Source organism: Mirounga angustirostris, unplaced genomic scaffold (assembly GCF_029215605.1).
Source record: "Mirounga angustirostris isolate CCGP_5_RB_7025 unplaced genomic scaffold, mMirAng1.0.hap1 SCAF_4, whole genome shotgun sequence".
Classification (NCBI taxonomy): Eukaryota; Metazoa; Chordata; class Mammalia; order Carnivora; family Phocidae; genus Mirounga; species Mirounga angustirostris.
The window spans coordinates 41,496,203-41,522,637 of record NW_026991712.1 but is presented as its reverse complement, the minus strand read 5'-3'; the positions used below and the strand labels follow the sequence as shown (position 1 = coordinate 41,522,637).

Below are 26,435 nucleotides of genomic sequence, written 5' to 3'. Positions count from 1 at the left end.
ACCTTGGACTCAATCCATTCAGAAATCTTGTTGGCTCTGCCTTCAAAAATAGCAAGAACCCAACCATTCCTTCACACTTCACTGCTGCCACCAGGTCTAAATCACCATCATCTCTTAACAAGATTATTGCAATAATCTCATAACTCACATCCTTGCTCCCACCCCATGTTCCACCATTTTGTTTCACCGCAGCAATTCAGATCATGTCTTTCGTCAGCTTAAATCCCAGTGGTTTTCCATGTCCCTCAGAGTCAAAGCTAGAGCTCTCAAGGCCATCTTCAGTGGCCTCTAACATCTGAATTGCCCCACCACCATCACCTCTTTGATCTCATTTCTTACTACTCTTCTCCACAACAGCCTCTGGCTGCTTCTCAAACATGTCACAACACTCCTTCATCTATCTCAAGGCCTTTGCACCTGAGGTTCCTTCTGTCTGGAACATTTTTCCAAGAGAATGTCACGGTTCTCAACCCCTCACTTTTTTCAGGTCTCTGCATAAATCGACCCCATATAAATAGCAATCCGCAGACCCACTTTGTTTAATATCTCTCCCTTATCCTACTTATTTTTCTTCACAGCACTTCTCATCATGTGCTGTATTACATGTGTATTGTTCTCTGTGTGCTAGGATGAAAGCACCAGGGCAGAGACTGCCTGTTTCATTCATTCCTGTATGCACAACCCATAGGACAATGCCCTAGATGTGATAGCTACTCAATAAATATTTGTGGAATGACAAATGAATATAATCCATGTAATCAAAATTAAAGAAGGCAAGAGTTTCAATAAGGAAGTGTTCACCAGTATCTAATGTGAAAAAAAGCCAAGATAAAGACTGAAGAGTTCACTGCATTTACCAATTTGGAAGTCACTGGGATAGAGGCCTTGAGTGCTGGGGGAGGGGGGTCAACAGCTTTGGGTCGACAATGACTGAGGAGAAGGAAGGGAAGACATCAAGAAGAGAACTCTCTTCTGGAAATGGACAGTAGTGATGATTGCACAACACTGTGAATGTACAAGTGGTAATTCTTTCCGCCGTGTCTTATTTTTTAAATGTGGCATAAAGCAAAACTTATACTATTTTTTTTAAAGATTTTATTTATTTATTTGACAGAGAGACACAGTGAGAGAGGGAACACAAGCAGGGGGAGTGGGAGAGGGAGAAGCAGGCTTCCCGCTGAACAGAGAGCCCGATGTGGGGCTCGATTCCAGGACCCTGGGACCATGACCTGAGCCGAAGGCAGACGCTTAATGACTGAGCCACCCAGGCGCCCCAACTTACACTATTTTTTAAACTTTCATATTATCAGCTCATCCAATTAAATGATTATTCAGCCCACAAGTATTTACAATTGAATGCCACCAACTATTATTATTAAAATGCTTTTCTTCAGTGATACTCCAGGGATACACTCTTGGGTCAGCTTCCCTGGAAAACACGCAGAAGCACACCTTCTTGCAGGGAATTTGTTGGGAAGTGCTATTTGGAACAACATCTTTGAGAGAGTGAGGGAAGCACGACTGAACGGAGAGAATAGCTGCCCCCCAAATGAAGCTGCAGCAAAGACCTCAGTTGAAGAGCTCTGGAGCTTGGCCTTTCCATCCTGCATCAACAAAGCACTGGATTCAGCTACTCCGGGGAGGGAGCAAACCTTGGGTGAGGCACCTCTTTTCAGCTCAGGGCTATACTTAGGTAGGGATTTGGCTAGGAGTGGTGGCAGATAGCCAGGGAAATGAATAATCTGGAAATCCAGACAGCATGCTCTAGCATCCTCTACGATTTTAGATAAACAATAAAGTTACTAGTCCCTATCATTGTATTTTTTTAAGGATTTCACACCTGAGAATAATATCACAGATACTGAAAGAAGTTTTATATGTAAAGCCTCATAGATGAGGCCTATACCTAGGGCTAAGAAACACCATTTTTGCTTATTATTAGCTGAGTACCTCCTCACTGACAAATTTGGTCCCAGACTGCCTGTTCATCATGAGTCCTAGATGTATAATTGCCCAGGTATGGCACTAGAAATCTGAAGAGCTCAGATTTGTTGATATATAATTGAGTCTTTATTCAAGACCTCAAGATAATATTCAGTCTAAAAGAAATTTTCCCAAATGGAAGCAGAAGCTGATTATAGAAGCCCTAACTGGAGACTGAGTAACTCCTTTCTCTTTGTAGGCTTCAGCTTTCTAAAGCTTACTTTGTACATTAAAACTTTCTTTTTATGTCAGAAATTATTACAGACAACCCTTGACATGATGGTAGCCGAAACTTTCCTTATTCAGAGTGCAAACAATGTCTGGTGGGCATAGATTTATAGACTCCTTGTCAGTCCCCCATGAGTCTGAGGTCCCATATTACAAACTGGTGTTCTGAAGTGCACCATGTCCCATTATCCTTCATCTCCTGTCCCAACCTGCTGATCATTCTCACTCATACTGCCCTGCAGCAACTATTACACTCAGCATCTTCAGCCTCTGCAGTCCTAGTCTCTGATTCCCTTTCTCCCTTGCGCTCTAGTTGAAACTGATCTCACACATCTAGGTCTAATATTCCTACGTAGATTAGATTTCCCAAAGACAGGGACTAGGTATTTTACTTTTTTATATTCCTTATGAAAATTCCTTAATGGGTATTTAATAAGGTGCATTAATTATGGAATACTAATAAATAACTATATGATGACAGAATTACGTCTTTAATGTTTCAACACTGAAGAACACATACAAAAAATTAAACTCAAGTTTTGACTGTATCAAAACTATGATACATTTTGCAACAAAACATAATTTAAATAATTCTATTAATTTTCAAAAATTACATTTAATTACTATGTTAACTTTTTTAAAGGGGGGGCAAGGGAATGTCATGAAGTAATCTTTCCTTATATAGCAGTACTTTGATTGGTTATATTCTGAAAAAAGAATGAGACATTTTCTCTGATTCTTTCAAGAAAAGGATCTGTAAGATTTAAATGATCTCCAGAAAAATGCTTCCATTGCTTCAGCTGTGACATGGAGAGAGGTTTCATAGAGTTAGACTTCTGATGATGTGGACCAAGCTGACAATTTCTAGAGATAGGGAATTTTTCCAGTGAACCACCTGTAATAAGTAAAACAATGAGAAAATCCTTAGGCCAATCAATACCTTACTATAAACAGTACTTTTTTTATTTTATCACATAATGAGTTTATATAATTTATTACATTTTGGTCTCTGACTTCAAGGAACTTGTGGTCTAGTGAGAGATACATTAAACAAATAATCATCCAAACAGATGTATTACAGGTCCACAATCCCTTATCTAAAACCTTTTGGGACGGATATGTTTCCCAATTCAGAATATAATTGGAACAATCTGGGACAGCACTCCATAATCAAACTCATTAATATTCTGCAGCAAGTCATATGAATAGTCATGAAATGGGTTTTTTTAATGAATACTGATAAATTCACATCAATTTAGGTAAGGTTTTTGCCACCAAATAAATCTGTTGCAAATTTATGAGGAAAAAACAACTTTTGGTCTTTCAGTCTTTCTAGATTTCAAAATTGAAGACAAGGGACTATGAGTTGTATTACAAATATTGGTAAGGGCACAGAATTAAGATACAGGGAACTCAGCACATACAACAAGAAAAGCTGACTTGTAGAATGAAGCAGGGGAAATCGGAGGGGTAGACAAACCATGAGAGACGATGGACTCTGAAAAACAAACTGAGGGTTCTAGAGGGGAGGGGGTTGGGAGGATGGGTTAGCCTGGTGGTGGGTATTGAGGAGGGCACATTCTGCATGAAGCACTGGGTGTTATGCACAAACAATGAATCATGGAACACTACATCTAAAACTAATGATGTAATGTATGGGGATTAACATAAGAATAAAAAAATTAAATAAATAAATAAATAGATAGATAGATAAATAAATAAATAAATAAAAAAGAAAAGCTGACTTGTTTTATTAAGATCTGAAGGATGAGAAGGCAAGAACCAGATGGGGAAAGGGGGTAAAGCATTTCAAGAGAAGGACCTACAAAGGCTATGAAAGTGAAGGGACTCTGGTATGGTCAAGGAACTGACAGGAGCCCAATGCAACTAGAGCTTAGAGAGCAAAGATGAAATTCAGTAATGCAGGCTGAAGTGTGCATTCAAAGGCTGGATAATGCAAAACACCGTGAGCAAATCATGAATGGCAGAGGCTAGCAGTTATTCACTAAATCCCTATCTCTTTCCTCCAGGGCACTTAACCACATTTCCCAGTCTCCCTTACAGTTAGATGCAACCACTGAGTCTGGTCTATGGAATGTGGATAGACAAGCTCTGTGTCACTTCTAGGTCTGGCCTAGAAAAATCTCCCACACCACATGGTTTTCTACCTTTTCTCTTCTCTCACCTGCTGGCTGGGAGATGCAGGGATCCCGGCAGGGAACTCTAAGGCCTAAGGGGATGGTAGAACCCAAAGTGGAAGAACTCTGGAAGACCAAATCACCTTAGTGAAGGCTGTGCACTATGTGACTATTATGTGCCCTGCTACATGAGAAGTATACTTCTACTGTGGTAGGCCACTGTGCTTTTTGAGTTTCCTATTACAGCACTTAACCCTACCTTAACTAACCACTTTAAAGATTTTAGTCTCTATACTTAAGAGCAATGGAAGCTCTTCAAAGCGTTTTTTGGAACATTTTACTTATGGGAAATTTCAAATATATAAAAGTTAACAAGATAGAAATGAAGAACCTACAGGTTATTATGTACCCCACCTTCAGGAACTATCAACTAATAGCCAATTTTGTTTTATTTAGACTCTGCTTTCTCTACTTCCATATTATTATGAAATAAATATCCAGTATATATCAACTGTACATATTTCACTTTGCATTTCTAAAAGATAAAGACTTCTTTTTAAATTTTATCACACTTAAAAAAACTGTCTTTCCTTAATATCTAAGTCATGTCAATGTGCAAAATCATTGATCTTAAGAGATGATGACATTAAGAATCTAGAAGACAGTAGGATAATACTTTCAAAGTACTGACAAAACAAAAACAAAATACCCTATTGACTAGAATTGTACACCTAGCAAAGCCAGCATTTGAGAGAGAGAAAAAGCAAATACACTTGGAAAAGTCAAAGATTGAGAGTGAATGACTAGTAGGCCTTTGTTGGAAAAAACAACATGAAGAGACAGAAGTGATCAAAGTATGTCATTAATTACAATAAATGTAAACAGAATAAATGCTCTGGTTAAAACATGAGACTGGAAAAAAGAAAGCCCATCTTTATGCTATTAACAAGAGAAATAACTAAAACATAAGGACACAGACATACTTAAGGCAAAAGAAGGGGAAAAGGTACACCAGACAAATACCATAAAGAAAGCCAGTGTAATATATAAAGTTAAGATAAATGAAAGCAAAAGGTATTAAGGATAAAGAAATCACTACCTATTAATAAAATAAACCATAATAAAAAAATTCACAAAGAAAATACAAAATATACAGAGCAAATATTTATAGATTAACAAGAAATTTTGATAAATCCACTGTCATATTATAAGATTTTAACATATTTCTTTCTGAAATTTTTTTTTTAAGATTTATTTATTTATTTATTTGAGAGAGAGAGAATGAGAGAAAGCAAGCACATGAGAGGGGGGAGGGTCAGAGGGAGAAGCAGACTCCCTGCCAAGCAGGGAGCCCGATGCAGGACTCGATCCAGGGACTCCAGGATCATGACCTGAGCCGAAGGCAGTCGCTTAACCAACTGAGCCACCCAGGCGCCCAACATATTTCTTTCAATAACAGACATATCTAACAATAAATTAGGTTATGAATAGAAAAATGGGCAAATGATATGAACAGATGGTTCATATAAAGGAAGGCTCTTAAATATAGGAAAAAATGCTCAACTTCACTCATAGTAAGAGGAAAGCAAATTAAAACTAGACCAATATATCATTTTTTTTTACTATCAGAGAGAAAAATTCAAACATTTGATAATGTACTCAACTGGCAAAACTGTGGAGAAATAGCCATTTTAGTCTGTCGTCGGTGAGGTATAAAGGGTACAACCCCCATGGAGGGCACTGGGATGAGCACTGGGTGCTGTATGTAAGTCATGAGTCACTAAATTCTACTCCTGAAACCAGTATTACACTATACATTAACTACTAGAATATAAATAAAAATTGATACCAAAAAAAATAATAATAAAATAAAAGGATACAACCCCCAATGGAGGGCACTGGATGAGCACTGGGTGCTGTATGTAAGTCGAGTCACTAAATTCTACTCCTGAAACCAGTATTACACTATACATTAACTACTAGAATATAAATAAAAAATTGATACCAAAAAAAATAATAATAAAATACAATAAAAGGATACAACCCTCAATGGAGGGCATTTGGAGAGTAATGTAGAAGGGTTTTTACCATATACATTTTATGAATAGTTGAACCACGTAAATATATTAGCAATTTATAAGTTAAAATAGTAAATTTTTAAATTTATAAAATAAGAGGGGCGCCTGAGTGGCTCAGTCGTTAAGCATCTGCCTTTGGCTCAGGTCATGATCCCAGGGTCCTGGGATCGAGCCCCGCATTGGACTCCCTGCTCAGCGGGAAGCCCGCTTCTCCCTCTCACACTCCTCCTGCTTGTGTTCCTGCTCTCTCTCTCTTTCTCGCAAATAAATAAATAAAATCTTAAAAAAAAACTTATAAAATAAGAAAAATTGATTTGGTATCAGAAAATTTGACTAATATGGCATAACTCTAAGTAATTGAGAGAATACACATGGTTTTCATGAACAACAGAAACATTTATGGGGTGCCTAGGTGGCTCAGTCAGTTAAACATCTGACTTGATTTCAGCTTAGGTCACGATCTCACAGTCATGAGAAGGCTCCTCACTCAGCATGGAGTCTGCCTGAGAATCTCTCCCTGTCCCCATGCCCTTTCTCGCCCCCACACTTGCGCTCTCTCTCTAAAATAAATAAAATCTTAAAAAAAAAAAAAATTTACAAACTGACCACATACCATGTCTCTATAGTTACCATATTTCTGACTACTCCGAAGTAGCTAGAACACAGTAACAAAAACTAAAATACATTTAAAACATACTTTTAAGTAATGCATGAGTCAAATAAGAAATCATAATGGAAAATACAAAACATTTAGAACTGCATATCAAAGTTATGAGATTCAACTTAGAGGAAAATGTACAGCCTTAAATACCCATTGTAGAAAAGAAGACTGAAAATCATCAAGCTAAGCATTCAAGTTGAAAAATAAGAAAAAGTACATTAGAGTAAATACAAGGAAAAGTGAAAAGAAAATAAGAGCAAAAATTATTAAAATAGAAAAAGCATATGAGAGAGAATCAAATGTTGACTTATACACAATATAAATTCTTCCACATCAGTCTTATCCAGTCTACCTTCTTAAACCTTTTAAGATTTTATTTATTTATCTGAGAGAGACAGAGAGCGCATGAGCGGAGAAGAAGAAGCAGACCCCTTGCTGAGCAGGAAGCCTGACACAGAGCTCGATCCCAGAACCCTGGGATCATGACCTGAGCTGAAGGTAGATGCTTAACCCACTGAGCCACCCAGGCGCCCCCTTCTTAAACCTTTTCAACACAATTTACCAAGTGACTTCCAACTACTGGTCACTACTTGCTCAAATCCTACTCCTGATCCAGTTCCTATCTGAACATTATCAACTCTGGAGGGCTGACGTTCTCAGCCTCACTTGACACTAGGATTTTGTCAAGTACTGAGAAGTTCCATGCTAACTGCCTCGGAAAGGATGACCCCATTATGGACAAGTTCTACACAGAAAAAACACACAGGAGGATTATTCTGTCAAGTGAAATAGAAATAAAGATTAAAAACAATTTTGTAATTCCAAAGTCAATATACCAGGTTTTGAAAGATTTTTTTTTTTTTTTAAGATTTTATTTATTTATTTGACAGAGAGACAACAGCAAGGGAGGTAACACAAGCGGGGGGGGGGGAGAGGGGGGAAGGGGCGGGGAGAAGCAGGCTTCCCACCGAGCAGGAAGCCAGATGTGGGGCTCAATCCCAGGACCCTGGGATCATGACCTGAGCCAAAGGCAGACGCTTAATGACTGAGCCACCCAGACGCCCCCTATTGAAAGATTTTCCTAAACAAGTAAAATTGTTCACAACTAATTCAGAAGAAGCTAAATTGAGAGAACTAATAAGGTTCTACTTAATATTTTCTCAAATACCCATCTGGCAGGTGCCCTATGACCTGAGGAAAAAAAAAACGAACAAATGCAAATGGTAAATTTTTTAGTTACTCTGTATTTAAATGTTTTCAATTGCTAAAGAGAAACAAATTAACTTTACCATCATAACAACTAAAATACAACTAACCTGTACCATCTTTGTCTCTTGTACATTCACAGTCAAGCAGGTCATGAGTAACACAATGTGAACTTTCATGTAACGTGAACAAATTTTTTAGCTCCTCTACTGAAAACTGGATATGTTCAGATGTCTTGGTTAGGTCTACGACTGCCCCAGAAAGATCTTGCTTACTGATCTGTCTTTGATAAATCTTTTCTTCTATTGTACCTAAAGAGAAAACATTGATTCCATTTCCTTCAGATCTTTAAGTCTGTTATTTTTTTAGGGTAAAACATGTTTATTAGCATACTAGTTAACAAAATAACAATATTCCTGATATCAAAGCACAGATTAAACAAAAAAATTTTTTTTGATTATTCAAAGAGACTAAATTTTTTTTCACACTGAAGGGTTATTATTACCTGTGGTTAGGAGCCTGTAAATATGTACAGGATGTTTCTGACCATCTCTCCATACTCTAGACATTGCCTATAGGAAATAAATGAGAATTCAGAGAATACAGTAGGAACCAATAACCCTGCCCACATAAGCAATATGCATTAATGTGCTTAAGATTAGGAATTCTAGATTTTACTTATAGCTTCAGAAAACAAAACCCAGGCATATCCAAGCATTCTCCACCTCATATGTTTTTCCTGGGATAAAGAAAGGGATGGATGAACACTCACTGTCATACGATAAAATAGTTACAGGGGTGTCACACGACAGTGAGAGGATCTATCTGCAGCAAATAGGACAGCAAGTTTGGACAGCAAGAACGCAAAGAAGCAAGTATAGCATGGGCATGGAGGGTTTCTTCCCAGTCCAAGTAGCTAATGACTTAATCCTAAGGAATGCTTAGGATACCTAATCAGTTCAAGCTATAGGTAAATTCCTGTGGTTTCACAATTTAATCAGTGATAGTGTAGAGAGCTGGTGTTCAAACCCCACACATTCTAATGAAAAGTCTTACTTTCATCCAGCTCCTGGGAGATAAACTCTAAGCCCCTGTAATATTCTGCCTGATAACAGCATCTTAGTTTACCTGAGGCCTTGGACCACAGAAGATAGTTTTTGCTAACAATGTGATTGAGGTGGGGGGCTTGGGACAGTTTGACCTGGGGAGGGGTTGGAGACTGAGCAACTTAGGTCAGTCACACTGGTACTCTGACCTCCAACAAAATCTCCGGACACCAAGACCTGGGCAAACTTCTCTGGATGGTAATACTTCAACAGGTGTTGTCACTCATCGATGCTGGCAGAATTAAGTATTGTCCATACAACTTCAGTGGATGAGGACAACTGGAAGCTTGTGCCTTGTCTCTCCTGAACTCTCCACGTGCCTTTTACCTTTACTGATTTTAGTCAGTATCCTTTCACTGTAATAAACCATAACTATGAGGATAGCTGTTTTTCTTAGTTCTGTGAGTCTTTCTAGTAATCACTGAACCTGAGGGTTGTCTTCGGGTCCCCCAATACAGACACCAAATGAGAAAATCTGTAGGTAGAAATCTGAAAGTACATGACGACAATGGACTGTATTCTGAAGAAAACTAAAAGCTGTTTCTGAAATATTTTCCTACATCAGCTAACTTAATATCTTTACTATACCCTGCATAAACACTGATAATAGCATCTCCAACACTTTATTGTCTTTTCCTGGTAGTCAGGAGCATCCCAAAGGCCCAACTGTGCAGTAAAGTACACACTAGAGATACACAGGTTTGGGTCTGAATCCTGGCTCTGCCTCTTATAAGCTATGTGGCCCAGAACAAGCTTCCATCTCCTCATCTGTAAAACAGGGCTAATAATATCCACACTTTCAGGACTCTGGTAAAGATTAAATAGATGTAAAGCACTTAGCAGAGTGCCTGAAAGAAAGTAAGGCCTTACCATGCAGCAGTTATTAGACATCACTTCATCCTCATACCCCCAGCAGGTACAGGATCCCCAGTGTGCATTCTGTACTGTTTATTTAATGTATAAATTGTCATACCTGGATATCAGTGGCTGGATTCCAATCAATGTCATAGAGAATTAAATGAGATCCTCCAATAAGGTTAAGTCCCACACCACCAGCTTTTGAACTTAACAAAAAAATAAAATCAGAAGAGTATTTACTATTGAAGCAATCAACAATTTGCTGTCTTTGAGAGATTGGTGTTTGTCCATCAAGTCTTGTATAAGTATATCCATGACGCTTGCATACTTCTTGTAGAATATTCAAGGTTTGTGTGTAGTTGGATACCAACACCACCCTGGCAATCAAAAAGAAAGTCTTTACATACAATTTTAAAGCAATATTATATTTTTTTAACTGAAAGAAAACACTACAGTGATACTATCAGTGATGTTTATAGAACATGCAGTGATGACCTTGTACAATTAAAACAAAGGTTCTCCTTCAAATTCAATTTTTAAATCAACATCTAAGAGATTTCCAGCTTTAAGATAGTGGAGTAAGGACCTTTCTCCTTTCTTCACCTCTCTGAAACCACCCTAAAAACAGCAGAATTGAGAAAGAGACATAATTCTGCCTTTGATAAAACAGATAATTATATGTGAAAACAGAGAGTAATGGAATGGTGACCTGCTTAGGGAGTATAGAAAATGTAAAACCCAAGTGCGCAAAGAGGGAGACTCTAATAAAAAAACAAGTACAAGTTTATTCACATCAGAGAATCTTAAGACACATCAGAAGGAAGGAGTTTAGACTGCCCCTATTATAAGAGCACTGATAAACAGAACCCAAACTCTACTCCCATGTAACCAGCTGACTGTTCTTTCTCAACTAGGGTGTTTATAATCTGGAGAAAGTAAACCAGAGAAAACTGAGACCAGGGGACTCTAGAAGGCAAGGATATAGTAACAGATCAAAATGAACATCCACATACTGGATGGTAAGAGCCCAGTTCCCTTTTACTACAAACTCCCAAAACACCCATAGCCTGGCATCCCTCTCACATCCCATCCCCAAAAAGATAGTATTGGAAGATTCATCTCTGGGATGATTTAAATGACCCCAGAGAAAAGGTCCAGCCAGCTCACTGCCTAATTACCCAGTGAGGGCCACCAGTCAACCAGCCCTGCCTTGATACACGGGGTGTTCAATTAATGTTTTACTGCATCACTCTTAAATATGAATGGACACCAAGGATCACCACCTGTTTGAGGTGAGGCTCCAAGATGAAAAATAGAAACCAGAACAAATAAACAGAAAAGAAGAAACCTGTATAAAGCAGAGCAATGGAGGAAAGAGGAAACAACTTTAAGAAAATAATTAATATCCTCAAGTAAGAAATGGGATTCACAAGAAGAGGAGGCAATAAAAAAGAACAATCAAGAATAAGAAAATATCTCAGAAATTATAAATGACAACCAAAATAAAAAAGAAATTTTAAGATTTTATTTATTTATTTGACAGAGAGAGAAACAGCAAGAGAGGAACACAAGCAGGGGAGTGGGGGAGTGAGAAGCAGGCTTTCCACGGAGTAAGGAGCCCGATGCAGGGCTCGATCCCAGGACCCTGGGATCATGACCAAAGCTGAAGGCAGACGCTTAATGACTGAGCCACCCAGGCGCCCCCCCAAAATAAAAATTTAACAAGAAAATTGGAACATAATAATAAGAGAGTATACCTGGAAATAGATGAAAAAAAGAAAAAGTGATGGGGCACATGGGTGGCTCGGTCAGTTACATGTCTGTCTTCGGCTCAGGTCATGATCTCAGGGTCCTGAGACTGAGCCCCCTGCTGGACTCCCTGCTCAGCTTCTCCCTCCCCTTCTGCTTGTGTTCTCCCTCTCTCTCTCAAATAAATAAATAAAATCTTAAAAAAAAAAAAAAAAAGTGATGACCATTAGGAGGGAAAAGATAAAAGAATTAGAGGAGAATCAGTCAACGAGGTTCAATATCGGACAAAAATTCCAAAGAAAACAAAAGAAATTATTTTGAGAGAAAGATAGAATATTTCCCAGACATGAAGTCTTCAGATTGAAAGGACCTACTAAAGTTCCCAGCTCAATAAATGAAAAATGATCCATATTAAGGCACATCCCCCCTCCTGCCTTTAAAAACCTTCTGCTAATTAAGCTCAGCAGAGCTCTCCCCTACTTTCTTTCTAGATGGGATGCTGCCTGATTCATGAATAAAGCCAATTAGATCTTTGAACTTACTTGTTTGAATTTTGTTTTTTAACAGTAGGTTGGCGTGGGTGTGTGGGTGGCTCAGTCAGTTGAGCATCCAACTCCTGATCTTAGTTCAGGTTCTTAATCTCAGGGTCATGAGTTCAAGCCCCACATTGGGCTCCACACTGGGCAAGGAGCCTACTTTAAAAAAATAAATAATAACAGTAGGTTGGCAATTTAGGCTGGGCTCAGCTAGAAGGTTCCTCTGCTAGTTGTGGCTGAGCTGACTCAAGTATCTGCAGTGAGCTGCCTGGTCAACTGGTGAATGGCTGACCTACTCACCAGGCTAGCCAAGGCTTATTCACATGGTGACTGAAAGGTTCCAGGAACCCAAGGGAGGACAAGCCCCAACGTACAAGATCTTTGCAAGTTCCTTTTTGTGCTACATTTGCCAACACTGCATGGTCCAATGCAAGTCATATGGCTGAGCTCAGAGTCACAGTGGGAAATCACTCAAAATTATCTAGCAAAAGAACATGGATACATGGAGGAAAAGAACTTAGACCATTTTTGTAATCTACCACAACTCCTATACTATTATTTCAATCATTTTTCCTTCCCTTTCTTTTCTATTACTGTTACAGAAGGCAGTTGGTTAGGCTTTAACAGGATGCCTGGAGGTCAGCAAAGGGGTGGGGTGGAGGGGTCCATCAAGACCTGTTACCAGGAAAGCCAGTAACCTGGCAGCATTCCACAAACAAAGCCACAAGAAGCCAGATCACTCTAGACAGGCCCAAGACAAAGAAGGTCCGAGACCCTGACCAGGTAAGGGAGAAAAGGTACAAAACCCTATTCCCAAAGAAATCCCCTCTCCAAATGATAAATGTTCCACGTCTCAGATAACAATTGTCAATAAAAGGTAGAAATCCAAACTTCTCCCTTGAGCTCGCCCACTTTCACATCTCCAGAGTGGACTCTCACTTTAAAAAACTCTTCACTTGCACCATTCAACCACTGTGTCTAGTCTGTCCTTGAATTCTTTTCTTGTGACAAGACAGAGAGCCTCCAGTCCCAGGGTGGGCAAGATGGAGGCCTCAGGGCCTGGAGGTCTCCCCAGTTCACCTGGCAACAACAGGGATAAATAACACTATCTAAACATAGTTTTTCTGATACATCTTCACTAGGAATCTCAGACAATCCTCTTTTAGAGGTCTAGAGCACCCCACACCCCACAGAAGTACATACCACTTTGAAACAAGACTATTATTTTTATGTTCATTAGACTGTCCCCTAAAGCAACTGAAATCTGTAGTCAAGGCGGTCAGGTAGAGTGCAAGGTGCACCCAGCACGAGTCTCCATCCAAGTGATGCATGGGGGCTGGAATGCAGCATAAACTCTGGCTCGCCAAGCCATGAAGCCTAGTGCATGAATGCAACAACCAGAAGGGAAAATAAACGGTTTTAAATTTTGAAGTTTCCTTTTTAAAAATTCCATAAAAGGGTAACCTGGTAGACAAGTCAAGAGTTCTCAGATATGCCTCCACCTAGTTCTAATACATCTTAACCTGCACAAAAACACTGTATGTGCTAGAAAAGTTCTTCCTGAAGACTTAACTGTCTGGTAAAGTTAATGGTAACACAGCAATTACAGTAAAAGCTTAATACTATCCCTGAAACCAAACACTGTCACTTTTAGCTACATATCTTTAAAGGCTTAGAATGCTTGTGCATAGGCAACCCAGCCCTGGAAAGCCTGGCCTCTACACCCAATTGGCCATATGAAAAAAGGGCCACAACTCAACACCTAAAAAGCAGTCCAATTAGAAAATGGCAAAGGACTTGAATAAACATTTCTCCAGTGAAAATATACAAATGGCCAGCAAGTAGATGAAAAGATGCCCAACATCACTCATCAACAGGGAAATGAAAATTCAAACCATAATGAGATGCCATCTCACACCCATTAGGAACATGATAATGTTGGTGAGAATGTGGAGAAATTAGAAACCTTGTGCACCGTTGGTGGGAATGTAAAATGGTGTGGCTGCTATGAAAAGCAGTATGGTAGTTCCTCAAGAAATTTTAAAAAGAATTGCCAGGGGCACCTGGGTGGCTCAGTCGTTAAGCGCCTGCCTTCAGCTCAGGTCACGATCCCAGGGTCCTGGGATCGAGCCCCTCATCGGGCTCCCTGCTCCGCGGGGAAGCCTGCTTCTCCCTCTCCTACTCCCCCTGCTTGTGTTCCCTCTCTCACTATGTCTCTCTCTGTCAAATAAATAAATAAAATCTTTTAAAAAAAATAAAAAGAAAAGAAAAGAAAAGAATTGCCAAATAAGCCAACCATTCCACTTCTGGGTATATATCGAAAAGAACTGAAAGCAGGGTCTTTTTTTTTTTTTAAGTAGGCTCTACACCCAGTATGTAGCCCAGCACAGGGCTCAAACTCATGACCCTGAGATCAAGACCTGAGCTGAGATCAAGAGTCGGATGCTTAACCAACTGAGCCACCCATGAGCCCCTGAAAGCAGGCTCTTGAAGAGATATCTGTACACCCATGTTCATAGCAGCATTATTCACAATAGCCAAAAGGTGGAAGCAACCCAAGTGCCCATCAACAGACGAATGGATAAACAAAATGTGGAAAAGATACACAATGGAATATTATTCAGCCTTAAAAAGGAAAGAAATTCTGACACATGCTACAACATGGATGAAGCTCGAGGACATTAAGCTAAGTGAAATAAGCCAGTCACAAAAAGACAATATACTGTATGATTCCATTTTTATGAGGTACCTGGAACAGTCAAGTTCACAGAGACAGAAAGTAGAAGAGTGGTTGTCAGGAGCTGAGGGGGAGGCAGGAATGGGGGTTGTTATATACTGGGTACAGTTTGTTTTGCAAGATGAAGAGAGTTCTGGAGATTGGTTGCACAACAATGTGAATGAACCTACCACTACTGAACAATACGCTTAGAAATAGTTAAGATGGTAAATTTATGTTGTGTGCATTTTACAATTGTAAAAAGGGTGTTGGGGAGGCGGGGATGTGGATCTCTTCAAATAATGTAAAGCAACAGAACACCCATCCTATGGCACTGATGGAAGTGCCGCTGCTTCTCTCATGGGACAAGGCAGGATACAGTTTTCCTAGGGACCCACAAGCAGTCCAAATGACCCTATCCCAACTCTACCTCTAACTTATGCTTTTCCTCATCATTCCTTTCTCCCCACCACAAGAGGGAAACCTTTCCCTACAGCATTTCAAGGATAAATTTTCACACATATGTTTTTATCTTATCTCTTCTCATTTCCTCTAAAACTGTTCACTCATTATTCCTTGTCCAATCACCATCACCTATCTCCTTCTCCTCAGAGAAGAGGACCCTGAAATCATGACCCAAGCCGAAATCAAGAGCCTGCCGCTTAATCAACTGAGCCACCCAGGCACCCCCACAATCTGCATATACATATTACACATATGAAATATTATCTAAAAAAAACATTTTAATCAAACTGTATTAAACACTTCGTAGAAAGTTTCCTTATTTTAATTCCTTCATTGTTATGAAAAATAAACCTAAAAATATGCACAAGTCAAATGGTATTATAAATGCTCCGAAGAGGTTATGCAAGATCCCTTGACAATTAAATGTAATTACTATTTTGCAATCTTTTCTATGTATTTTTGCCTTAATTCACAAAGACGGTTTGATACAGAGATACTTAAGACACAGTCCCTGTACTCTAAGTATGGATATATAAGAGAACTAATGATCATAATATAATGTGAGAAGAGCTCCATAAGAGGCAGTTACAGGATACAAAGGGGGTACAAAAAGGGGCATCTAACTCAATCTGAGGCCAGGGTCTTCCAAAGGAGAAAGCATCTGGGCTGTCTTAATGAACAGAAAAAGCTGGCCAGATGAATGAGAAGTGAAGGTCATGGAGGCATAGGCCCCCGCAACATGTAAAAGCAAACAGTGAGAAGCAGAGCAAGTGACGGTCCTGCAGGTAGTTTGGTATGACTGGACCACATGCTAAGTGTGAAGGAGTGGTGGGAGATGAGCCCAGAAAATGAGGCATTAGCCAGATCGTGAAAAGTCTTGCCAAATGTGCTAAAGATTTTAGAAATTCCTGGAAGACAATTAGGAGTCTTTGAAGGATTTTTAAGGAGAGTTATATGTTCACATTTGTATTTTAGAAATTTAGGGCAGGGGCGCCTGGGAGGCTCAGTCGTTAAGCGTCTGCCTTCAGCTCGGGTCATGATCCCAGGGTCCTGGGATCGAGCCCCGCATCGGGCTCCCTGCTCCACGGGAAGCCTGCTTCTCCCTCTCCCACTCCCGCTGCTTGTGTTCCCTCTCTCGCTGTCAAATAAATAAAATCTTTAAAAAAAAAAAAAAAAGAAATTTAGGGCAATGTTGATATGTAATGAGGCTGAAAATAAGAGGGAAGTAGTTTATAAGAGACCATCATAACCCAAATCATTAATTACAAGAGTCAAAACAAAAGCCTTGGTACCAGAAAGGAGGTGGATTCCAAGATTAAGAAATAACTATCAATAGAATTTAGTGACTGATAATGTTGGGTAAGTGAAGGAGAAAAGTGAGTCTAGTATAACTAGATTTTTGCTTGGATTTGCTGCCATTTATCAAGATGAGGAATGATGAAAAAGGGTCAGATTTGCAATGGCAAATGAAGTTGTTAAGGATATCTGCAGCTTAAAGTCTGATATGACATCAAGAGAGATTTAGATGTCCAATAAACAGTAAGAAATGAGGATGTGGGAATGCAAAGGCAGGGTTGGACCAGAGATACAGACTTGGAATCAATACTGTATGTGTGAGAGTTGAAATGATGAGGAGTAAAGGTAACCAAGGAAGGGTGTTTGGAGCAAGAAGGCTACAGAGAACCCTAAAGAAGGGTCAACATTTGAGGGACTAAAAAAAAAAAGAGGATTCTGAAAGAGATTAAGGAACAAATTAGGTGTTAAATATCAAAAGACATCTCTGGGGTTTTGTGAATATTATGTATTTACTTTAGATTTAGTTTGTCTTAAATAAAGATCATGACCCCAAAAAAGTAGGGAAGAGAGGAAGGAAGGCCATAGTCTAAGCCAAAATTCCATGAGCACTGACAAGCAAGTTTATTAAATTGACCTCTTACTTTTCAGTAGGACGAAGTTCATGAATAACTGCTAAGAGCTTCAACAGCACCTGTAGTTTTCCGGACTCTTCCTCAGCAAACATGAGAGGGTTATAATCAGCAGGGAACACATCTACTAAGCCTTCATATAGACTCCTTTCTTCATTTCCATCCCAAGTTGAGCTGTATTCTTTTTCCTATGCAAAAGGATGACTGTTAACACTGGTTCATGTCTGTTAATTAGGATGGGGGAAAAATGCTAAAATTATGGGGGGGGGGGGAGTGAAGATTAATAGCTACCTGAAAAGAATACCAAGCTATTAATGTAAATCTTTATAGGTTACTGATTTGGTCATTTTTGAAAAAGGTCACCTGCATCCTACTGAGTTAATTACAGAGCAGTTCTGCTGTACCTAGTGCAGGCGATCTTCACCCTGCAAGGGCAGCATTGCTGCCCATGTGTTCCTTGGGAAGAGGAAGGGGGACAGCAGAGAAATAAGAGAGGAAACTAGGGTGCAAATAGTGATACAACATTTATTCTCTCCAAAACCTGAGATTTCTCATCCATAAGGCCCCTTTTTCTCTCTTCTCTCCTTCCCTCTATTACTTTTCTTTCCTGATTTGTGGGCTTCTCATAGCACCTCCTAAGTCATACTCAGAATCGATCCTAAGGGTTTACTCAATCTTAACAATTTCTTCTGCGTTAGGAACAATTCTGCGTAAGTTAACAGAGAAATGTATTCTTACTTATACTATTTTTGTTTATATTACCAACAGTTTTTTAGAATAATTTTATTCCAAAGTGATTAACAGCACCTCTGAAGTTTCTCCTCCAAAAGTGCCTAGCTGACATGTGAATACTTAGCCAGAAATACACTTATTAATAACTACATCACTTTTTAGATTAAATTTCTGAGACGGACTGGTCTCCTCCCTCTCTTCCACATTTACTGGATTGATCACTGTTCTTGAAACTTTGTTCAACCTACTCCACCTGCCTAGAAAGCTTCCTCATTTTTCTGTCCAATTATCTCAATCCTATAAATACTTAAGGACCCAATGCAAATTCTACCTGATTATTTATAAACCCTTTTTGGGGGGAGGTGGCAGACACTGACTCTTGAACTTTATGGTTACAAAGTACATTTCAGTTTTGGGCGCCTGGGTGGCTCAGTTGGTTAAGCAACTGCCTTTGGCTCAGGTCATGATCCCAGGGTCCTGAGATCAAGCCCCACATCGGGCTCCCTGCTCAGCGGGAGCCTGCTTCTCCCTCTCCCTCTACCTGCCACTCCGCCTGCTTATGCTCTCTTTCTCTGTCAAATAAATAAATCTTAAAAAAAAAAACCCAAAGTACATTTCAGTTTTGACCTTACTTGAGAAGTTAACTGTATACTTTATTATACTTCCCTATGTTTTCATGTGTGTTGTATTCTCTCTTTAATAATTCCAGGAACAGGGGTGCCTGGGTGGCTCAGTCAGTTAAGCGTCAGACTCTTGATTTTGGCTCAGGTCCTGATCTCAGGGTCCTGGGATCAAGCCCCACCTCAGGCTCCACATTCAGCAGGGAATCTTCTTGGATTATCTCTCTCCCTTTACCACCCCCCCACACAGCCCCACTCACACACAGTCTCTCTCTCTCTTTCAAATAAATAAATCAGTCTTTTAAAAAAATAATTCCAGGAACACCTTAAGGGCAGTGACTCTTGAAGTGTAAAATGCTGGGCACAAAGTACTGATTTTAATTTGGCTTATTCCCAAAATATAGCAATAGTTGGGTAAAGTCACTTGATTAAAAATACCTGGAACCCTAAGATATTAATATTACTGGGATATACAAGGGGAAAGAGACAGATGCTGGGTGCTTCAGATTAGGTCTGCTAAAATGCCAACACCTTGGAGAGGTCATCAAAGGACCACAGACAGACCCAGGATCTAGTCCACAACTTTTCATGTTCAGAAACTGAATCTGGTTAAGCTCTAGGCAAATGAGCCATACTAAGTATCAAATTAAGAGACTAAGTCAGAATATAAATTTATTCTCAAAGGAGACTCACCTATTTAAGCCAATTGGTCTATGCATTCTGTCATATGAAACCACAAGGCAAGCCAAATCATTAGCAAAAAGTTGTCTTGTGAATATTAAATCAAAATACAAGGGAGATGGTGATCTTATGGCCTAAGTTCTTAGCCAGGAACACGTAACCAGAATCCCCTGGGGAATCACTTCTTCCAAATCCTCATACTTGGGTCCTACTCTCAGATTCTCAATCAGTCCATATGGGTTGAGGCCTGGACAAATGTAGTTTTTTGTTTGTTTGTTTGTTTGCTTTAAGATTTTACTTATTTATTTGACAGAGACAGACACAGCAAGAGAGGGAACACAAGCAGGGGGAGTGGGTGAGGGAGAAGCAGGCCTCCCACCGAGCAGGGAGCCCGATGCGGGGCTCGATCCCAGGACCCCAGGATCACGACCCGAGCCGAAGGCAGACGCTCAACAACTGAGCCACCCAGGCGCCCCAAGGACAAATGTAGTTTTAAAAGCTTTCCAGATTATAATGCATAAGACCCCTAATTAAGAATCAACTAATAGATAATATCTTTATGTAGGACAGTCTGATGTATCACTTCCATCACAGGGATTTACCAGTTAGCCCTCTCAGATCAGCTAGTCACAGCACTCACTCTTCTGACTCTCTGTAGTCAATACGCTTTCGTTACCAGTTATACTTTTTTTTGATTATATTCCACTCACATTTCCTGAAAAGAAACCCATCACCCTGACTGAACTTGGGGGAAAAAAACTAGTTTCAACAGGAATATATTTACAAAAACATGGCTTAAACTTAATGCTTTATACACATGGAATGCTCATTTCAGGCATTTTCTAGCGATCCTCATTTGCTATGATGTTAGAGGAAAGGCTTTACCAAACAAGTCTCAGATTGTAAATTATGTACCCTCTTTGAAGCTTGTAGTATCCTATGCCTATTACTGGTTAACTGGTGCATTCTGGGCTGCCTTTTAAGGAAGAATTTGGGGCTTCTATTTTTGCTGGGCGTCATGCCCAAAGGGTTTAATTTTTATCACTGTATATAAAATCTGCTTCTTAAAAAGGTGATTAATAAATTGTTATAATCCTACCTACTTAAGAGTTACAGACTTCTCCTATGATAAACCATGTAAATATAACTCATTTAGGATAAACTTGAAGAATTCTGGTAGAACACTCCATTTTCTAAGTATATAACTATTGACCTCAAGCATAATGCAGCACCCACAGGTTTTCTTTCATTTTGTTTGCAAATTATGCTTTTAATATTTAAAGAAAAAATAAAAGAATAAAAGTTGTTTATTTAATAAAGTGTTAAGCATGCGCTGCGGGTAACAGAGTATTAATAGTTACTGTGTAACTTCTATGGCCAGGCATTTTGCTAGGTTCTTTCCATACCATTTCATCAAGTTGCCACAATAACATCCGAAGTTATTATTGTCTCTGCTTTAGAAATAAGAAAAATAAAAGCTCACAGATGTAACTTGACCATGATTAAATTTGTCATTAAAGAACTGGTAAATAGTAGAATGGGGACTAATACCCAGTTCTAACTCCAAAACAGAAAACTCTCACTGAGCTCCAAACTGCCTTATGTTTGTTAATTATCCAAATGGTTAGTTCAACTATACAACCATTAAAAATCACACTTGGAGAAGATACCTAATTTGAGAAAATGTTCATGATTTATTTAGTGAAAAAAGTAGATTTTAAAATAGCATAGGGGCGCTTGGGTGGCTCAGTCAGTTAAGCGGCTGCCTTTGGCTCAGGTCATGATCCCAGGGTCCTGGGATCGAGCCCCACATTGGGCTCCTTGTTCAGCGGGGAGCCTGCTTCTCCCCTGCCTGCCGTTCCCCCTGCTTATGCTTGCTCTCTGTCAATCTCTCTCTCTTTCTCTCTGTGTCAAATAAATAAATAAATCTTTAAAATAGTAAGCATAGCATTATTAAAATTAAGTTTCTCGGGGCACCTGGGTGGCTCAGTTGGTTAAGGGACTGCCTTCGGCTCAGCTCATGATCCTGGATCCCAGGATCTAGTCCCACATCAGGCTCCCTGCTCAGCAGGGAGTCTGCTTCTCCCTCTGACCCTACCCCCTCTCATGTGCTCTCACTCTCTCTCTCTCATGCTCTCTCAAATAAAGAAATAAAATCTTTTAAAAAATAATAATAAAATAAATAAATAAAATTAAGTTTCTCTAGAACAAGATTATATATGCATATCTTTGAACCCCTGTTCCCTCACCAAAAAGTGGGGCTAGTAATAACAATACTTACTCCATAGAGTTTTATAAAGAATAAACAATACTAGAAAAGCATTTAGTGTTTGGTACATAAGTCCTTATTAAGTATTGGCTAAGATTATTAATACTAAAATATGGGGTTTTTTTCTGGCTAGAAAGCTTTATTTCTTTATAATAAATTCTTAAAGTATGGCCAGGCCACAAAACATAAAATTTTAAGGCTTTGATATATATTGCAAACCTTCTTTCAGTTGTACCAATTTATATATATATTTTTTAAAGATTTTATTTATTTATTTATTTTGAGAGAGAGAATGAGAGACAGAGAGCATGAGAGGGAGGAGGGTCAGAGGGAGAAGCAGACTCCCTGCCGAGCAGGGAGCCCGATGCAGGACTCGATCCCGGGACTCCAGGATCATGACCTGAGCCGAAGGCAGTCGCTTAACCAACTGAGCCACCCAGGCGCCCCCAATTTATATTCTAACCAGCAGATGACTTTAATTTTCTTCTGATTTTCTGAATTTTATAAATTTCATACAAATTGAATGTATCATGTATTACTTTTATAATGGGAAAAAATTAAATTTTCAATGATAAATTTTGTATTTGTCTGCACCAAACAAAACTGACTGGCTATATAAAATAGGGAGAGAAAACACAGCAAAGTATTAGACGAGAGGGGTGCCTGGGTGGCTCAGTCGTTAAGCATCTGCCTTCGGCTCAGGCCATGATCCCAGGGTCCTGGGATCGAGCCCCACATCGGGCTCCTTGCTCAGCAGGAAGCCTGCTTCTCTCTCTCCCACTCCCCCTGCTTGTGTTCCCTCTCTCGCTGTCTCTCTCGCTGTCAAATAAATTAATAAAATCTTAAAAAAAAAAAAGTATTAGACGAGATACCAAAGGGCATGGGGCAAATTCTAGAAGGCAGTGCCTCACATCCATTTCACCCCTACTTTAATCCTATGAATATGGACAGTCTCTCAACAAAGGGAAGACTGGATAAGTTGTAGAGATGAAACATATAGGAGAGGCTGTAAAGCTTTTGGAAAACCCACAAATGTAACCCCTGGGATTGGCCCAATCTGCCCTCTTACATTCATATGACACAGAACCCTTAGCTCATATCCTTGACACAGTCTCACATACTACTTACCTTTATAGAGTTGAACAACAGGCAGGGGTGGTTGCACAGTTTTTTAAGAGCTCCTATACATATTAGATGAGGACTATTTCCCAACAACCCCTGAAGGCAGAACCTGACAGCCTGAGAATTCAACAGCTTTCGATAAAGCTCAACCTGTAGCGCTCTTGGTCGGCAAAAGACTACATTCTCTATTTTAGGTGGAAGATATTTATTTATGACTTCTTGGGTTCTTCTAAGGATAAAGAGTCCAGTAAGGCAAGTAAGTTCAGCTGCTCTTTTCTCTCCTAACTCCTTTTCTTCCTATGGAAAAATCGCAAATTTAAAAGTGTTATAAACTAAAGAATACTTGTAACTAAAAAGGAATATTAAACATCTTATAATAACAAACCATTTACTAATTATGTCCCTTCAGATTTTTTTTTTTTTTTTACAGAATAAATGCAGTATGAGTTTGGGATAGAAAAACCAACCACCATCTCTTTAAAGGTTCAGCATAATCATTTAATTAAATGAACCAGTCTCCTCATCCTTGTTTGGCTATTGGCCCATTGAGAGCCATCAGAAATCAACAATCTACAAACTAAATTATTCTAAAAGTAAGCTTTTATGTGAAGACTATCATGGTACATAAGTCTTAAAATCATCAACAAAGAACTAATTCAGCAAATTCTTGGAAGCAAATATTTTGACAAGTTATTGATCCTAAAATTAAACCCACAAGAATTACTGACACAAGGCACAGCTAATTCTTTCAAAATCATTACATATTGTTCATTAGAAATGCTAGTTTCCAATTCGTCTGTTTCCTTTGGTTTGTTTCTAAATTTTTACCACAATACCTTAAGTCAAAATACCATATGGGTGAAATATATGTTTAAATTCTCTTTTGAGTATACATAACTTCACAGTGAAGATTAAAATAAAATCCCATATGTATATATTCATTTCTATATAAACCATAAAAAATTCCCACATGATGTAATGAGTAGCATAAATAAAAATTTAAATTTAATTCTTTGTGAAGTACCTAGTGAAGTACCTACTTATGATTTTTTTAATGTGATATTTCCTAAAATAAAGAATGCAGGAAGAGTTGAAGACTGATGAATCACTAAACTACCTCTGAAACTAATAATACACTATATGTTAATTGAATTTAAATTTAAAAATTAAAAATAAATAAAAATAAATATTAGAAAAATAAAAATTTTTTAAAAAATCATAAAAAATTCCCCTCATATTTTAAAACTATTTTCAACTTTTATTACAAAAGAAATAGATTCGGAGCGCCTGGGTGGCTCAGTTGGTTAAGCGACTGCCTTCGGCTCAGGTCATGATCCTGGAGTCCCGGGATTGAGTCCCACATCGGGCTCCCTACTCAGCAGGGAGTCCGCCTCTCTCTCTGACCCTCCCCCCTCTCATGCTCTCTATCTCATTCTCTCTCTCAAATAAATAAAATCTTTAAAAAAAAAAAAAAAGAAATAGATTCACTGAAAACAAATAGGTTCACTGAGGAAAAGCAAGAAAATATAGTTATTTAAAATTAAGAAAATTAAAACCTACTTTAATCAACCAGAAACAACCATTGCTGTCATGACTTTTTGTCTATCTTCCAAGTCTTTTTTCTTTATGTCAAATATGTAAATGTATTTGACATTTTATTTTTATTTTTATTTTCCTGTTTGTAACAAAAACAGACCTCTATAGTTAAAGCTTTATGGGAACAAGGCACCCGTCAGTTTGGCTCTTCACTGTATTCCTTAGGATCTAACACTTTGCATTTTGCCCACTATAGGTGTTTAACATATATATGTGTTAGGTAAATAAATGAATGTGATTTTACTTTTAAATAATGTATGATGGATATTTTCCATGCTATTAAATATATTCATAAGTTGTTATTTTGTATAGTTCCTGGTTCATGGGAAATGCTCAATAAATATCTGCTATCATTTTATTAATTCTGAGACTTCTTTTTTACACTTTAACTTCTCTGACATAGATTGTGTTTTATAAGCAATGCCTTCTTATAACTATAATTGATAGCACGTTTTCCTTAGTGGTTCATAAAATAATGATGCATCTAATTGATGTTATTTTAGATTCCATGGAATACATTGTGTATACAACATGCAGACTCTGCTTTAACCATTTTCCTATCTTTAGAAATGTCTGTTTCCAATTTGTTTCCTTATACTTTTTTATCCTTACAGCTAAGCTGTATTAGATACAGATAAGCTGTGCTTATCCTTAAGCACATCTATGATTATTTCTCTATAATAAATTCTTAAAAGTGGTATTGCCACACCACAAAATATACACAATTTTAAGGCTTTTGATACATGCGCCCAACTAGTCTCTAGTTGTACCAATTTACATTCCAACCAGCAGAGGACAGTACTCTCATTTATACTTGCTATTCCTATGTAAATTGAGCCAACAAAAACACCAACAGAAGAGTATAAAAGTTATTTTATGGTTATTTTGGTTTACTTTTTTCAATATCAGTAAAATGAATATTTTTATATGTTTACTGTCACTTACAATTCTTTGTGAAGTACCTGGTGAAGTACCTACTTATGATTTTTTTAATGTGATATTTCCTAAAATAAAGAATGCAGGAAGAGTTGAAGGATTGTGGGAAAATAAAGAATTCACTAATTTAATTTTTCCTGAATTAAATAATGCCCAAGTTGTGGATGACTTTCCTGGGCATACTGCTTTTTTTTAACCTTTTTATAAAAGTAAATTATACCTCAGAAGTAGAAGGCTGTCTGGATATAATGATGGGTTCTTCATATATTTTTCTGTAAGATGACAAAGAGCCTAATATTCCTGGATTTACAAAATCAATTAATGCAAAAAATTCTTGAAGATCATTCTGAACTGGAGTACCTAAAGAAAGAAAAAAGTGATGAAAAGGTCAAGTTTGTGTTTTACAGTCACAGGGGTTTGTACAACATTGTACTCTCTTCCCTAAGAAAACTAAAAGAAAGGCTTTAGAGCTGAGAAAGAGCAGCCAAACCCAGCTGAACAAAAAATATTAAGAATCAAATAAATTTTTAACTCTGGCTTTAACTGTGTACTAAATTCAGCATAGTGGCTGCATACAGGCTTGGAGTCTGACTAGCCTGGGATCAAATCCCACCTGTATCATTTACTCTGAGTGACCCTGAGCAAGACACATACCTCAGTTGATTTCTATAAAATGCAGCTCCTAGGGTTTGAGGATCAAATTAGTTAATCCATATACTAAACTAAGAACAGTGCCTAAAGCACAATAAAGTTCCATAACTGTTAGTGATTCTTAATATTATTATAACTGTGTGATTCTGGACAAGTTTCTTAAGCTCTTTAAGTTAAAT

General features: G+C 38.4%; 1 protein-coding gene across 6 annotated transcripts in view; it reads right to left on the bottom strand.

Moving 5' to 3' along the window:
* Positions 1-26,435, bottom strand: part of RAD54B (RAD54 homolog B) — a 99,353-nt gene that overhangs the window by 11,383 nt on the left and 61,535 nt on the right. For 4 of the 6 annotated variants that reach the window (XM_045896227.2, XM_064588121.1, XM_064588118.1 and 1 more), the window contains 7 exons: positions 25,826-25,965; positions 23,080-23,370; positions 17,662-17,837; positions 10,374-10,635; positions 8,800-8,866; positions 8,405-8,605; positions 1,115-3,106 (listed from right to left, as the gene is read on the bottom strand). In XM_045896227.2, the coding sequence (XP_045752183.2) occupies positions 2,889-3,106; positions 8,405-8,605; positions 8,800-8,866; positions 10,374-10,635; positions 17,662-17,837; positions 23,080-23,370; positions 25,826-25,965 (1,355 nt within the window). In that variant the 3' untranslated portion in view covers positions 1,115-2,888. Of the gene's footprint in view, positions 1-1,114; positions 3,107-8,404; positions 8,606-8,799; positions 8,867-10,373; positions 10,636-17,661; positions 17,838-23,079; positions 23,371-25,825; positions 25,966-26,435 lie in introns of those variants that run through there. The other 2 variants (XM_064588119.1, XM_064588120.1) reach the window with 1 other exon arrangement.